The following is a 16534-nucleotide window of genomic DNA, read 5'->3' as shown; positions in this document are numbered from 1 at the left end:
AAAAAATTTGTAAGTCAGTTGTCGTTTAGTCGTCGCTCGAAGAAGAAGTCTCAGGTAGAAAGTTGATTCTTTGACTTGGACGTGTCTTGTCTAATTAATTATTATTTTTATCAAAGTATTGAATAATAGTAAAAAGTTTGTCGTCGTCATGAATTCAAAGTTGTTGATTACGATCTGTGTTGCGTTCCTTGCGCAGGTAAGAAATTACGAAAGAACTTGAAGGCGAGTGAAAAAAATTTGTGACGAGAATTACTGATAAGAAGAGCATCCGTATTCTTATCACTTTGTACGAGATTCTATTTTATTTTGTGAATTTTTCGTCACAGAGGAGACGACTTGTCTTTGTGTGTGATTTTTTTTATCAGGGTTAAAAAAATAATTTCATTTTTGCTTAATGGAACTTCTGAGAATTAATTTTAAAAAAATAAATTTAGTTGAATTAAACTTGTGCATAAAATATTAAGTCAAAATTTTTAACTTCATGACAAATTTCTACCAACTTTATTTTTTTTTACTCTTTAAAAGTAAAGCAATTTTTTAAATTAAAAAAGTTTTAATTTTCGACTTAATTCCTTAAAAAAAATGACATAAACTTAAAAAAAAAATATGAAAACTTAAAATAACGTAAGAAAACTTAAGAAACTTAAAAAACTTAAGCATGAACTTAAAAAACATATAAGGCTTAAAAGCTTTAATTAAAAAAAAATCGAAAAATATGTTTGACCTTTAACATAAGATTAAGTCAAAAATTCTTAAGTTTTGGACTAACTGATCAATTTTTGATAATTTTTTTTAAAATTAAACTTGAGTTTTGAATTAAAATTTTACCTTAACAATTTTATGCTTTTTAAGTTTTTATCGTGAATTATTTTCAAGCAAAAATTTAAGCTTCATTTTTTTGACACAAAAGTTTTTTCGACCCTGCTTTTTATCACAAAATCGTCAACAAGACAAGTGTGTAACGATTTAATAAAACCACGACAAAAACGTAATTGAAACACATTTTGCATAACAATCATCGCATCTTCCTCTATTAATAATTTAATAGAACCATACAAAGTCACATGCCATGTTCCGAATTTAATGTCGCTCTTCTTCTTTGTTTCATGTCCAAATTTTTCTTTATTTTATTTTTTTTTTTTCAAACAAGAACGCTTATGCTGGCATCGTTAAGCGTGACACAGCTGCGTCAGGGCCACCAGCTGCTCCGGACTTCAATGCTCTCTTCGCTGACCTTTTCCAACAGGCGCAACAACAAGTCGCCACTTTGTCCTCGAAATTCCTCGAAGCTGCTGGTATTGAGAACAAAGATCAATTGTTGAGTACTGTGCAGACAAAAACGGAAATGTATGCCACAAAGGTCGGAGAGTTCGTTAAAACCATCCAAGATACGTTGGCCAGCCAACAAGGTGCTGTCAATGAGAAAGTTCAAGGCTTGACAACTACTTTACAAAATGCCGTCAAGAAGTTGCAAGAACAAAATCCGGATTTGGTTAAAGCTACACAACAATACAAGGTAAGATTTTTTTTATTTTAAATTTTAGTCTGATTTAAATTAATTTCAAATTAAATTTAAAAAAATTTAAAAAAAAGTTTTTGTGAAGAATTTTAGATTTTTTTAAATTTTTTTGTCTTTTGAGTCATGAAACCGCTAAAATCATTAAAAAAAAATTTAATTCTACAAAATTATTGCTTGACATATTTATTTTCAAAACCGTGTCAAGGTAAAATTTTACATAAAAAAACCATGTCAAGACCAAAATTTTACCAAAGAACTGTGTCAAGGTCTTTTTGAGATTTTTTTATTCCAAAACCCATAAAATCTTATAAAAAATTATCACTTTGAGTATTTTTAAATTGTATTTCAGTTCAAGATTGTTCAAATTTAGACATAATGGTACAGAAGAAGGCACGAAATTGCTTTTTAATGAAAATTTCATCCAATTTTTTATAAATGTCAATTCAAAAAATTACCGTTAAAAATTTGAAAATCGCTCTTTCGCTAATTCAAAATAAAAATTAGAGTCCAAATCAGTTTGTGTTCCTGAGTTTATTAAATTTTTCTGACCTTTAAGGCTTGAAAATACAAAACGTTGAAGTAAAAATTTTAAAAAGACCATAAATACTTTGAAAAGCGAATGAAAATTTTAAAATTATTCATTAAAAATTTTTATTTTTTTTTCATCGTGTAATTTCGTTATTATCTGAATCAAAATCAGAACGAAAATTTTAGTTTTTTTGAATTATTTTTTTTTTCGAAAAATTTTTCTTTAGAAAATTTAATAAAAAAATTTAAAAAAAAAGAAATAATTTTCATTTTTTTTTTAAATTTTTAACAGGAATCTGTTGGCCAACAATTCCAAGGCATCGTCGCTGAAACCCAAAAACTCGCAACTGCCTTGCAAGGACAAGCTGGCGGCGTCTCGGAACAACTCAACACTGCCGTAAAGGGCATTGTGCAAGAAACTGCCAATACCGCCACCCAACTCGTGGAAAAAGTTGACATGGCGATCAAGCAAAAGCACGACTTCCCCGAAGAACAAAAAAGCTAAACCACTTTAACTGACTTTTTTTTTATTTACAAAAACTTATAAAAAAAATAAAATTACTAAAATAATTAATAATAAAAGTGATTGCGTCGCTTACGTCGCTTAGCTTCGGATCCGCCGACGTCATCATCCAGCAAAGTACTCAATTTTCGGACGGCAGATCGTGTGCGATCCATTAAGAAGCCATCAACTTTACTCAAAACTCCCACAAGTTTGATCATTTTTTGTAAATCGTTCTCGATGCGTTGTTCCCGCTCCTCGCTCGTCTCATTTTCCAACTTTTCCACCCACGCTGGCTTCTTTTTCTCCATATTTTGGCCGACCTGATCCAGCCAAGTGCCTTTTTCGCGTTCTTTTTCCGTCAATTTTGAGAATAAACCGTCGGAAGGTGGCGGTTGTTGGGCTCTTGGTGCTTTCAGGGCCAACAAATCGGGTTTTTCACTTTTTACCGTGAGCTTCGAGAAAAGTCCGTTTGATTCTAAAGTTTTTGAGAACAATCCTTGAGCGGCGCGTTTTTGATGCAACGGTTGGTTGATGTGATTTGACGTCATTTCGCGTTCCCTGGGGTCATGTTGCGGGATGTCATAGGCAGCGATCATACTTTCGGGCAACGGAGTTGTTGTAACTTCAAAATTGGCATCAGTCATTGTTGTTTGAGTGTCATCGGAGGCTGATGAGGGATAGACAACGTCATCCGGATGACTTCTTTTCTCTTTTTTACTGCGTGACGACTTTTTGGCACTTCGGAATAACGATTTGAGTACTTCGATATCCTCTTCGGTGAAGTCTGCGAAGAAATTTAAATTATTCAAAGAACTTTTGACGCGTTTTTTGTGCTTTTTGGGAGGTAATTTTGTCGTTGTGGTAGTTTCTGGTAAAAATTCGGTCGTTAATTGTGGGTTCAAGGTCGTTGTTGGTGCCTCAGTTGTTAAAATCTCTTCAAATTCAGTCGTTTTTGTAAGAGTTGTTGTCTCTACTTCAGTTGGAACTGCCTCAGTTGTCGTCGTTTGAACATTTTCAGCCGTTTCAAAGTTGAACCTTGGATCAGAAGTCGTTGTTTCTTCAAAAGTTGGCTCAGTGATGACCTTTATTAACGTTTTTTGTTTAATTTTTTCATCGAATTTTGTCTCAACTGGCCTCAAAGTCGTTGTTAAAGCGTCATAAGCGTTCATTTTCCTCTCAGTCACAACCTCTTTTGATGGTTTTTCAGATTTTTCCGCTACAACTGGTATCAACATGTCCTTTTCGAATTGTTTTCGTAAGTTTTTGAAGAATTTATCAGCAGAAACAAGTGGTTTGCTGTCAATTAGGTTGCCACTTCGTCCTGTATCGATGTAACGACGAGATTTTCCAGCTTTTTCTGACTCCTCAATGTCGTTATCCTCGGTGAAAGTGTCCGTTATCACTACATTTTTGTCTTTTTCTTCAGATTCTGCCGAGTAATCCGGTAAATAGTCCTTTGGATCGTCAGTTAAAATGGTAGAAGGGACATCGTCAAGCAATTCGCTGGCAACTTCGGATGCAATTTCGTCGGTAAACTCCTCGTCAGTGATTATTTGGTCGAGTTTTTCCAAAATATCGGAGGTTTGAGTTGTTGTTGAAGGAGTTTCTGTCGTCGTTGTTGATGTTGAAGGAGTCTCTGATGGTGTTGGTGATGTCGTTGAGGGAGAAACAGGTGTAACTGTTGTTGTCGAAGACTCGGAGGCTGTCGTAGAATACTCAGAAACGGTCGTAGACCCAATTTCTGTTGTTAGAGACTCAGAAACGGTCGTAGAAGACTCAGATTGTGTCGTTGACATCTCAGTATTCACAGAAGAGCTTGCAGTCGTCATCGAAGTTGTCTCAGAAGAGCTCGCAGTCGTCATCGGCGTCGTCGTAGATGAACTTGTGGTAGTCGTCGGTGTCGTCATCGTTGTTGAGGTACTCTTAGGTGTCGTTGTTGTAGTAGTATCTGCCTTCGTTTCATCCCGAACACTATTTTCCACTTGTTGTATCTCTTTAAAAGCTTCACTTGTGGCTTCAAACCTTTCATTTGGCAGCTCATTATCAACATCAACCAGGAAATTCTTCAAATTTTTCTTCTTTATGTGGGATTTTTCAAGAAATTTATCCTCCAAAGACGGATAAGAACGCTTAGCAGTCACCACTTTCGGCTTAGTTATAAAAAGATACGCATCTGGCTTAAAATCTATTGAACAAAATTTCATATAAGAACATTTTAAAGCCAAAAATGAAGAAAAATATAACTTACGTTCACTAATTTCCGGTTTCGAAAGAACTTTTACTGGAACAAAGTTGAACAACTCTCCTCTAATGTCAAAAAAATTTGTGGCTTTTCTGAATTTCTGACCCACAACTGATTCATCCACGAAAAATATCTTTAAAAAAAAATTAAAATTAATTTTTCATAAAAAAAAATCGCCTGAAACTATGTAATAAATTTTCAACTAGGCTGACCATCACTAATCCAACAACTGAAGCAACGATAAAAATTCCGATAAGCACGAGAAAATAAATGCATTTTCGTTTATGAGCTTGATCGTCATAAGTGCTAAAATGCCGTTTCAGGCAATATTGTGAAGTCATTTTTTTAATTAAAAATTTAATGTGATCTACTAACCAGAAGAAGTGATACTAAAATCCATTTGGGGAAGCTCATTGTGTTAAACCTTTAATATTTCCGAGTAAACTGTCGTCGGTCAACTACTTTGACGAACTTTTTACAATGCATTTCGTCAAATTGTTGATTTTTTGCATCGGTGTTTTGTAAATAAATGTCGAGTTTTTGTGGATTAAGCACTGTGGAGAAGAAAGATGTTTACGGAAACCGGTAGAAAAATATAATTTCGTAAAGTATGCGGTAACAAAATGATGTTTTTTTTAGTAAATAAACAGAAATTGTTATGATGAAATTTTAGTGGAAAAAAAGTTTTTAATTTATTTACCGGGAATTGATTGCGATTGACCGTGAACTCCATTGAACATTGTAATTAATATCAAAATTTTCAACTTTTTGATTGCTTAATTATGAAAATTTAAGTGACGTGACTTGGACTTGTTTCGAGACGTGATTTCCTGGATTTGATAAGATATTGATCTTAGTTACTCGACGTATAGCGGACGAAATTTGATAGATTAGTCAATTCTGGATTTTTTTCTAAATTTTTGGACTGTGTATTTTGGAATTTCCTAAAAACTAGTTGATGAGTCATTTTAAAGAGAAAATGGCGATTTTGGTTGCTTTAAATATCAGAGACATTGGAGAAGAATGTTCAGTAATAACTTGTCAACTAACATTGAAGGATGTGTCAGTTCAAGGATCTAAATAATTCATAAATTTTACTAAAATTTCAAACAGTTGTGAATCTTATAACCTGAAAGTTAAAAAAAATTCAGGATCTGAAAAAATATCAAAATATTAGAAACAAGAAATTTTCAGTTTTCTTCGGAAATTTTCAGACATTTCGGAATCTATAACATTAAATCATTTTTATTAATTATCAAATACAAAACCAACATCACTGCTTGGCAACAATTACTTTTTGAATTTTAAGTTCTGTTTAAATTCTCATTTTAGGTCTCAAAAGATACATGAAAAATCTAAGGATTCAAGTTAAAACATTTTTTTACAGCTCAAAAATAACTTAGAAAGTCATCACTCTATAAGAAATGTTCATTTAAAGAAATGACATTTCGGATTTAATTTCTTTATTACTTTTAGATTTTTAAATAGCATCTCGATTGAATCATTTTCAGTTGCAGCCCCTTACAAAAAAGTAAAAGAACATTTTTTTTAGAAATTAAAAAAATTATAAATAAGTCAATTTTTGGGATTTTAACCCAATTCTTGATAATTTTTTTTTAATTCTGCAAATTAAGTCAAATAAATTGACTTTTACTTTAACTTTAGTTTAAATCATAAATCAATTAGTTTTAGACTTAATTAATTTTGCAGCTCTGCTTAAAAGATCAACAAAAAAAAATAAATCGTCAAAGGATATGTTCAGAATAATAGAAAAATAATAAATTTAAAATTTAATATGCAAAATAAATGTTTTTAATTAAAAATTAATAAATATATCTTTTTTTCTATTTTATTCCATAAAAAGATTTTTCTAATTGTATTTTTCCCATTGGATTATCGAGTTTTGTAATGGGGCATGGGACAAAAAGTTAAAAAAAAAAAAACAAAATTGGAGCGGCCTCAATAATAAATAAAATGTAAAAAAGCAACGTTTAACATCTAAAAACGTTAAAAAATTACAAATAAAAAATTTTTATACAAATATTTATTTTTTTTTGTTTTCCCAAGGCCATGAAAATCCTCATGAGACAAAAAATGAAGCCTAAATCTTTTGATGATGATTTTGGGTCAATTTTTGATAAAACAAACATTAAAACTGAAGAAAATCGTTCAAAAAGTCAAAAGCTCTAAAATTTTTGGAACCATATTTCTTTTGAATATTTAAGCCCTTTAAAAGTATTACTAAAATAAATAAAAACTGTTATTTCTCCTATTTTCTATCATTTAAAACTACTAAAATGAATAAAAATTGTGAAACATTTTATCAAATTACACATGACTTAACGGAAATCTTACATCCTGCCAACATCCTGTAAATTTTTCTATAAAAACATAAAAAATCCCCCTTTTCCTCTAGTTACTTTATTTCTTTCAAGCCGTTCTTTTCGTAATAAAATTCCAATTTAATTCTGACTCACTTTTTTTCATCAAAAGACACACCTAGCAAAAAATGAGTTGGATCTCCAATTTTTTCACTGGAGGCGCACGTCCCACAACCGGTCTCGAAATCGGTAATCCGATGAATACGCGACGCGAACTCTCAGTTACCGTCAACGCCCTAACTGGGGAACTCGAAGGTCTTCCGCGTGAATGGAAAAAAATGCTTGACACACAACTGACGAAGGATGAACAAAATAAAAACCCAGAAGCGGCAATGCAAGCCGTTAATTACAGCATTTTGGCGAGTCAAGAGCGCCAAGAAAGTGATCAATTTTTGAAGCCTTTGATGTATGACAAAGTCAGTTCGGATTATCTCGAAACAATAACGGAAAAAGACGATAGTTCGGTCTCGATAATGTTTAATAGCTTATTCAACAAAACGGAGGACGATAAAACGGTGACTTACCCAGCGATATTGACGCAACCGGAAAAGAAAGAACGCAAAGTAATGACCGACGATGAAGTTTTCGAGGAATTACGAAAGTTATGTTGTCTCTCGGACCCGAAAGAGGTCTATCAGATGCAGCAAGAAGTGGGAAAAGGAGCTTCCGGAAGTGTTTTTATCGCACTCGACAAACAAACTCGGCAACAAGTTGCAATTAAAGTCATGAATATCGACACACAACCATCGAAAGAATCTTTAATTAACGAAATTCGGGTCATGAAGGATTTTGCGCACCCAAATTTGGTTAATTTTTTGGACTCTTTCTTCATTGAGACGGCATTCAAGCGGCAATTATGGGTCGTGATGGAATACATGAGTGGCGGACCATTAACAGACATTGTCATTGAAACGGTGATGAAGGAGCATCAAATTTCCTATGTGACACGAGAAACGCTCAAAGCGCTGAAATTTCTGCATGACAAGGGAGTCATTCACAGAGATATCAAATCGGATAATGTCCTGATGGGACTCGATGGCAGAGTGAAAGTTACGGATTTTGGGTTTTGTGCGAACGTACAAGGCGATGAGAAACGGATGACGGTGTGTGGGACGCCGTATTGGATGTCGCCAGAGATTGTAACGCGAAAAAAGTATGGAAAAAAGGTAAATTCGTATTTTTTAAAAACGGTCATCAAAATCTTTTGATCGATTTCAAAGCTAAAATTCAATAAATATTCATTCTAAAGTTGATTTCCATCAAAATCTCCTTGATTTTTGAAGAAATAAATTTTTTTTTTTCATTGACCGTTTTTCGAAAAAAAAATTAAAACGGTCATGAAATTTTTAACAAACTTTTGATCGATTTCAAAGCTGAAATTGAATAAATATTCATTCTAAAGATTATTTCCATCAAAATCTCCTTGATTTTTGAAGAAATAAATTTTTTTTTTTCATTGACCGTTTTTCGAAAAAAAAATTAAAACGGTCATGAAATTTTTTAAGTCAAGATCTAACAAACTTTTGATGGATTTCAAAGCTAAAATTAAATAAATATTCATTCTAAAGATGATTTCCATCAAAATCTCCTTGAGTTTTGAAGAAATAAAAAAAAAATTTTCGGTCATGAAATTTTTCAAGTCAAGATCTAACAAACTTTTGATGGATTTCAAAGCTAAAATTAAATAAATATTCATTCTAAAGATTATTTCCATCAAAATCTCCTTGATTTTAAATTTTTTTTTTCATTGACCGTTTTTCGAAAAAAAAATTAAAACGGTCATGAAATTTTTTAAGTCAAGATCTAACAAACTTTTGATGGATTTCAAAGCTAAAATTAAATAAATATTCATTCTAAAGATTATTTCCATCAAAATCTCCTTGATTTTTGAAGAAATAAAAAAAAAAATTTCGGTCATGAAATTTTTCAAGTCAAGATCTAACAAACTTTTGATGGATTTCAAAGCTAAAATTGAATAAATATTCATTCTAAAGATTATTTCCATCAAAATCTCCTTGATTTTTGAAGAAATAAATTTTTTTTTTCATTGACCGTTTTTCGAAAAAAAAATTAAAACGGTCATGAAATTTTTCAAGTCAAGATCTAACAAACTTTTGATGGATTTCAAAGCTAAAATTAAATAAATATTCATTCTAAAGATGATTTATCTAACAAACTTTTGATGGATTTCAAAGCTAAAATTAAATAAATATTCATTCTAAAGATTATTTCCATCAAAATCTCCTTGATTTTTGAAGAAATAAATTTTTTTTTTCATTGACCGTTTTTCGAAAAAAAAATTAAAACGGTCATGAAATTTTTCAAGTCAAGATCTAACAAACTTTTGATGGATTTCAAAGCTAAAATTGAATAAATATTCATTCTAAAGATTATTTCCATCAAAATCTCCTTGATTTTTGAAGAAATAAAATTTTTTTTTTCCTTGACCATTTTTCGAAAAAAAAATTAAAACGGTCATGAAATTTTTCAAGTCAAGATCTAACAAACTTTTGATGGATTTCAAAGCTAAAATTAAATAAATATTCATTCTAAAGATGATTTCCATCAAAATCTCCTTGAGTTTTGAAGAAATAAAAAAAAAATTTTCGGTCATGAAATTTTTCAAGTCAAGATCTAACAAACTTTTGATGGATTTCAAAGCTAAAATTGAATAAATATTCATTCTAAAGATTATTTCCATCAAAATCTCCTTGATTTTTGAAGAAATAAAATTTTTTTTTCATTGACCGTTTTTCGAAAAAAAAATTTTTTCGGTCATGAAATTTTTCAAGTCAAGATCTAACAAACTTTTGATGGATTTCAAAGCTAAAATTAAATAAATATTCATTCTAAAGATGATTTCCATCAAAATCTCCTTGAGTTTTGAAGAAATAAAAAAAAAAATTAAAACGGTCATGAAATTTTTCAAGTCAAGATTTAAAAAACTTTTGATGGATTTCAAAGCTAAAATTGAATAAATATTCATTCTAAAGATTATTTCCATCAAAATCTCCTTGATTTTTGAAGAAATAAAATTTTTTTTTTCATTGACCGTTTTTCGAAAAAAAAATTAAAACGGTCATGAAATTTTTCAAGTCAAGATCTAACAAACTTTTGATGGATTTCAAAGCTAAAATTAAATAAATATTCATTCTAAAGATTATTTCCATCAAAATCTCCTTGATTTTTGAAGAAATAAAATTTTTTTTTCATTGACCGTTTTTCGAAAAAAAAAATTAAAACGGTCATGAAATTTTTCAAGTCAAGATCTAACAAACTTTTGATGGATTTCAAAGCTAAAATTAAATAAATATTCATTCTAAAGATGATTTCCATCAAAATCTCCTTGATTTTTGAAGAAATAAAAAAAAAATTTTCATGACCGAATATTCGAAAAAGAAGAAAAACGGTCATGAGATTTCCCAAATTTTTGAAAAATTTCTGTGCCTCCCTTAATTTTTTGGACAAAACTATTGAATTTCATTCGAAGCAAACTTATTAATGATTTCAAATTTCAGGTCGACATCTGGTCCCTCGGAATAATGATAATAGAAATGCTCGACGGAGAGCCTCCCTACATGAACGAGACCCCTTTCCGTGCCGCCTACTTGATCGCTGCCAATGGAAGACCGCAAATCAAGACCACAGGATTGTCGGCACCGCTATCTGACTTCCTTGATCGAACGTTGGAAGTGGATGTCGACAAGCGCGCACCTTGTCATGAACTTCTAAACCACGAATTCATCGTAAAAAACAACGGAGAAGCCAAATCAGTCATTCCACTGGTGAAAGTTGTGCAAAAAATCAAAAAACAAAAGTTTTAAAATTGTCAATTTATATCCACACATCTTCAATATATTTCCCGGTCTTTTTCAAATTTTTCACAAATTCGATCGCGTCATTCTCAGGCATTAAATTAACATTCACCAAGCAAGCAACGATTGTGTTCTGAATATCCGGCAGCATTTTCTTTCCTTCGCCACAAACATAGACAATTGTGTCGCCATCCATCAGCCATTTGACAAATTCTGTTTGTTCAGCACGAATTAAGTCTTGCACGTATTTAAGACTTGAGTCCGGGTCACGTGAAAATGCGTGAGAAAGTTTCGTCAAACTTCCATTTTGCAAAAATCCTTCAACTTCATCTTTAAAAAGTTGATTTCTTTCGCGGTAACGACATCCAGTCAACAGCCAAGCTCGAGATTTGCATCCATTTTCCTGTTTTTGAGTCAAAAATCCAATAAATGGCGAAATTCCGGTGCCAGGACCAATCATTATCAGATTTTTATCAAAATGTTCCTTAGAATAACTGAATTTTGTGCTCTGTCGGAAGTAAATTTCGACTTTTTTGTTCGATTGAGTGACAATTTCTTGCAAATACGTTGTTACAAGACCATTTTCGAAGGAAAACACGAATTTTATTTGTTTTCCATGACTGGGACTTGTGGTGATCGAGTACGGTCTCGGCAATAATCGTTGTAAATGTGCAAGTAAAACGCTAAAATCCGGTTTCAAACTCGTAAACAATCGAATTAATCCCAAAAATGTTCCATTTTTACTGTTTTCCACGAAATCTGAATAATTTTTCGCACCTTCCTTCGAACACAAGATTTCCAAAAAGCGTTTTTCCTGCTCGTCAGTTACAAAAGTCATCAATGCTCTAATAAAAAGCTTCTTTGGAACGCCATGAAGGTCCAAACACTCAGTTAAAACGCGTCGAATCGTCAAAACCGTATCCGATGGAATGAAAATCGGGAGTTTTTTCTTCGGATCCGTGACTTCTACAGAAAATGGCTTGTCCGCAACTTCAGTAAATCCCAATTTCGATATGACTTCATCCACTTCACTCGTTTTATTGCGAGCTAAGATGCCGATTGTGTCGCCAGGGAGATAGGAAACCGGCTCTGGAAGGTTTAAAGTGAGTTCGTGAACAGTTTTTACGTCTTCACCACAGGCAAGAACTTTGTGACCGGTGATTTCAGCTTCAATAACTGGCGAGACACCAAAAGGTTGCATGCACGTCGATTGAAGATGCCTCGAAGGAGGGTTCTAAAAGAAGAAATTGATGAATTGTGAAATTTTAAAGAAGCAACAAGTTGAATTACCTTTGAAACATCATCCAAAAAAGTAATTTTCAAATATTCCTGAGAGGCTTTTGGGATCGTCAACGTTGGAACGTCTTTAAAAGCGTTTATCACAGTTGATATTTCCATTTTTTAAAGGGAATTTTCAATTTTTTCTTTAAAAAAAGTGATTTCAGTCAATGACTCAACTCACATGGTCGAATTTCTGTACGAATTGTCGTATAATGTATGAGCTCTGTATTGTTTTGAAAAACGAGGAGTACAAAAATTTGATTTTTTTCAATTTTTACTTACCGTTAAGCCATTCAAGAGACTTCCAACTAAAGAAAAACGACTAAAAAATATTTTTTTATTAAATTTTTATTATTTTTGTTTCCAGAATTACTTATCTAAACAAGTTTTATTCACACAATCATCGCTTTTTATTAACAGCAAACCCCTATTTTGAAAAGCCATTCATTCATCATTCACAGCCACACAAAAAAACTCATTAAAAAAGAAGAAAAACGGGATAATAATGTCATTTTTGAGAATTTTCTTGTCTCATGGAGTATTGTCTTATAAATATTGTTAAATTACAGTACATTATACAACAATGTTTGATGCAAAATTATGTAAAATAATAAAAAAAAAAAATTATGTGCAAAGGTACCAATTAAATCTAAATTCTATTGTCTCTGTATAAAACACTGGAAAGTCTTTTCTTGTAAATCTTGTTGATTGTTGTCGTATAAAGTTAATTTTTTTTTTTATATTAATTTTAAATATCTACAAAATTTGTTCTATTTAACGAGATGCTTATGACACACGATGCTTTTGACGTGTCGACAATATTCTCAGGGCAGTTACGACGGGAGCCTCGAAGGCGAGTGACAAGGCGAACGCAAGAAGGTACGAGATGATTGCTTGTCCGAAGAAGGTGATGATCTGAAAATTAAAAAAAAAATATTAATTAATATTAATTTGGGTGATTAAATTTAATTAATTGAATTTTTGTCTCAATTAAATTTCGTGGAAAATTTTTTTTTATTTTTTTATGTTTAAAAAATTTAAAACAATAATTGAAGAAACATCGAATACAATTTCCTAAGAGAGAAATTTTTGAAACTAATTAATTTTGGGGTCGTGTCTTAATTTAAAAAAATTTCCTCGAAATATAATTTTTCATGTTTAAAAAAAATAAAATTGAAAAATTTCTTATTTTGCATTTTTTCCCCCACATTTTTCAATAAAATCACAGAAAATGACAAAAATTATAAAAAAAATAAAATTTTATGAAAAATAGCAATTTTAATTTTTTTAGTAAATATCTCAAGAATTATTAAAGAACTATTAATTATGGATTAACTTTTAAAATAGAAATAAATAATTTCTAAGAAATTCATAAAAATATTTTAAATTGTAAAAATCACAGGAATTTTTCCCAAAAATTTTTTCAAAAAATTAATTTTTAAAAATTTCTATCAGTTTTTCCTGATTTTTTTTTACTAATTTTTTTGCAAACTAATTCTAAAACTTTGAAATCAACAAATTTAAATTTTAAAAATTGGGCAAAAATTTTTTGAAAACCAACTTTTTTTTTCTTTTGTCCTTATTAATTTTTTTCTTATTTGGTTTTTGGACAAAATATTTGGAAAAATTAAAAAATAAAAAAAAACTTACCGTTCCACTTCCCAAATGCATAGGAATATCCGACGTCAAAGTAAAATACCGAATAACCATTGGATGTACCAAATATGCGCAATATGTGACACGCGAGAAGGGATAAATGATGGGAGCTGACAACATGTTATCAATTACGCCTCCATAGCCGGTACTGCAAGCAATTGTGATCCAAGCGTGTGCCAAGGCCCACAACGAGTGACTGAAGGAACTGTAGAAAGCAGCAACCAATGGCGACAATTCGACGTTATACAAGCCAAAGACGAGTCCAAACATAATGGCGCCTGTCGCAGTCCATCCAGCGTAAACTTGCATCCGCGTAAATTTAATTTGGCAATTTGTCTTGAACAAAATCCATCCGACAGCCATGCCAATGAAATAGGGTCCCAAGCGAGTCCAGGGTTTGTCGTAGATTTTGTCGAAGAGCGCAAAGGGATCATCCGAATGGGGCATGTGACCGTTACTGAAGGCAATGTAGGTCGTTGTGGCCCATGCCGAGCAGAGGAAAATGAAAACTGTACCAGCGGCAATTTTGAAATGCTTGACGGCGACAATGAGGATGATGGCACCGATGATGTAGAATTGCGTGTCGTTCGCGAGATACCAACTCCATAACATGCACTAAAACGAAAAAAAGATTTTTTTTGTAAAAATTTTAATTTTTAGGTGGTTAAATTTAATTTTTTCTCTGTTTGTCGCAACAAGAGGGAAGAAAAATTAAATTTATTTAAAAATAATTAAATAATTATTTTTGTAAGAATTTTGATTTTTATTTATTTTTTTAAATTATTTTTTTTTTTAAATTAATTTTATTTTGAATTAATTTTTTAAAATTAATTTTTTTTGAATTAATGCAAATTTAATTAATTTTTTTTTTAATTTTTTAAGCAAATTTAATTAATTTTTTCTTTAATTCTCATCGATTTTCAATTACATTTTGTATTTTTTTTTAATTTCTTATTATTCTTTTTTTTTCGCAAGTTTTAGAAGAATTTTTTAATTTTTTCGACAAAATCGGAAGAAATTATGTCAAAGAATAAAAAAAAAAATTTTTTTAAATGCTTACCATATCCTTAACCGGGAACAACGTATTAATATAGAAAATATTTCTCCACCAGTATTTCGGGCAATTTTCCGCATCATTTGCTGGCATATCAAAGACTGACTCGTGTTGCAAGTAACGCATAACGACAGCTACAACGCCCAACATGTACAAATAAGGCACGGTCAAGCGCACAAAACGATAGGCAAGAAGTCCGAAGAAGTGCAATGTTCCGGCAGAAAATTCATTCAAGCCCTTTGAGAGCTTTTCCAACTTTCCTTTGGCATTTGAACGGAAATAAATGAAAGAAACGAGGAATCCACTGATGAAGAAGAAGGTATCGACACTGTAGGCACCGTTAGCGATGAACTGGAAGGCGAAAATTGTTTCGACATAACGACGGTAATCCATGTTGTCCGCATATTTGGCGAGAATGATGCAAGTGTGACCTGTTAAAGGTAAATTTTTTCAATTAAATTCATTTTTTTAACAAAAAAAAAAAAAATTTCTTACCTAAAATAATCCACAACATCGACAAAGCTCGCATACCGTGAATGCAGGAAATGGTATCGCCACCAACACTCTTGTCGGAGATCGTTCTCCAGTTAGAGATGACGGAAAATGATAAAATCAGCTCCTCAAAAATACCTAATTCAAGAAATTCTGTTAGAAAAGCAAAAAAAGGAGAAAAAGCGGAAAAAGAAAAAAAAATTAATTAAAAATTGCCAACTGACTCATTTTGTCTTCAGCGTCACTAAGTTGCTCGATGGCAAGATGCTCATCAGAGTTGTTATTATTCACGCCTGTTGAGTAAAAAAAGAAAAACAGGACAAGGGAAAAGAAAAAGGAAAATTTGTTAATAAAATAATGTACAAAAGAGGCAAAAGTACCGTTTATGCGTGCTTAAATTTACAATTTGCAGCAGTTAATTCAAAGATTTTTAAATTTTTTTGTTCTAATTTTGTTAAAAAGAGACCTACGCATGCACTTAGAAACAAAAAAGTCTCACCTGTTGGAATGGAAATCCCAATAGCGGAGTTCTTCTTGTCTGGACTGGCGTTCGAGAGGTCATACGTAGTGCATCCAATGCCGGACGACGACTCAGAGTTCGTGTTTGACGTGGCCTTGCACTTCTTGGCATAACGTTGTGCAAGAAACAGGTCGTACGACGTGCCCAAAATCACGAGGAATGCAACGAAAATTGTCGCTGCCAAAACTAGTTGGAACACAAAGTCATTCCAAAAGTCGTAGGGCTCCTTGAGACCGATTTTCACTTCGAGAATTTCCAAGGCACGAGTTTCGCTGGCAACTTCGGCGTGCATAGCAATCGTAGAAATGTCTTTTTGGGTACATTCGAATGGCAAGCAGGCAGCAACGGATATCACACGGGGCTAAAAATTAAAAAAAATATGAAAAAAATATTTTTTTTTAATTAATTTATGGGTAAAAACTCACATTTGGTGCAATTTCAGTGTCATTCAAGCGAACTTTGACAATGTAAAACGACGGCATGAATGGTGGATTTTCATGTTTGACAGCAGTTTGTTCAGTATATCCGTTAATTGAGGTGA

At 31.9% G+C, this 16534-nt stretch overlaps 5 protein-coding genes across 5 annotated transcripts; 2 read left to right on the top strand and 3 right to left on the bottom strand.

The window, feature by feature from the left end:
• The first annotated feature begins 11 nt into the window (after positions 1–11).
• Positions 12–2626, top strand: LOC134827147 (uncharacterized). Its single transcript, XM_063839705.1, has 4 exons — positions 12–54; positions 117–196; positions 1151–1516; positions 2340–2626. The coding sequence occupies exons 2-4, from the start codon at positions 149–151 to the stop codon at positions 2550–2552; spliced, it is 627 nt and encodes a 208-aa protein (XP_063695775.1). The 5' UTR covers positions 12–54; positions 117–148; the 3' UTR covers positions 2553–2626.
• Positions 2618–5135, bottom strand: LOC134837532 (uncharacterized). Its single transcript, XM_063852914.1, has 3 exons — positions 5007–5135; positions 4801–4927; positions 2618–4737 (listed from the first exon to the last, which is right to left on the bottom strand). Exons 1-3 carry the CDS (start codon positions 5133–5135, stop codon positions 2618–2620), a joined length of 2376 nt encoding a protein of 791 aa, XP_063708984.1.
• A 2594-nt stretch (positions 5136–7729) lies between these two features.
• LOC134829647 (serine/threonine-protein kinase PAK 1-like) lies at positions 7730–10999 on the top strand. The gene is made up of 2 exons (XM_063842843.1): positions 7730–8341; positions 10694–10999. The coding sequence occupies exons 1-2, from the start codon at positions 7742–7744 to the stop codon at positions 10997–10999; spliced, it is 906 nt and encodes a 301-aa protein (XP_063698913.1). The 5' UTR covers positions 7730–7741.
• Positions 10855–12460, bottom strand: LOC134829638 (methionine synthase reductase). Its single transcript, XM_063842831.1, has 2 exons — positions 12281–12460; positions 10855–12224 (listed from the first exon to the last, which is right to left on the bottom strand). The coding sequence occupies exons 1-2, from the start codon at positions 12386–12388 to the stop codon at positions 11010–11012; spliced, it is 1323 nt and encodes a 440-aa protein (XP_063698901.1). The 5' UTR covers positions 12389–12460; the 3' UTR covers positions 10855–11009.
• A 180-nt stretch (positions 12461–12640) lies between these two features.
• Positions 12641–16524, bottom strand: LOC134838157 (nose resistant to fluoxetine protein 6-like). The gene is made up of 7 exons (XM_063853627.1): positions 16419–16524; positions 15973–16354; positions 15698–15766; positions 15477–15611; positions 14988–15412; positions 13922–14542; positions 12641–13186 (listed from the first exon to the last, which is right to left on the bottom strand). Exons 1-7 carry the CDS (start codon positions 16473–16475, stop codon positions 13058–13060), a joined length of 1818 nt encoding a protein of 605 aa, XP_063709697.1. The 5' UTR covers positions 16476–16524; the 3' UTR covers positions 12641–13057.
• Positions 16525–16534: the final 10 nt, after the last annotated feature.

The sequence above is a fragment of the Culicoides brevitarsis genome, chromosome 1, assembly GCF_036172545.1.
Source record: "Culicoides brevitarsis isolate CSIRO-B50_1 chromosome 1, AGI_CSIRO_Cbre_v1, whole genome shotgun sequence".
In the NCBI taxonomy this organism is placed as follows: Eukaryota; Metazoa; Arthropoda; class Insecta; order Diptera; family Ceratopogonidae; genus Culicoides; species Culicoides brevitarsis.
The sequence above is the reverse complement of the archived record's forward strand: the minus strand, read 5'-3'. Positions and strand labels throughout refer to the sequence as shown.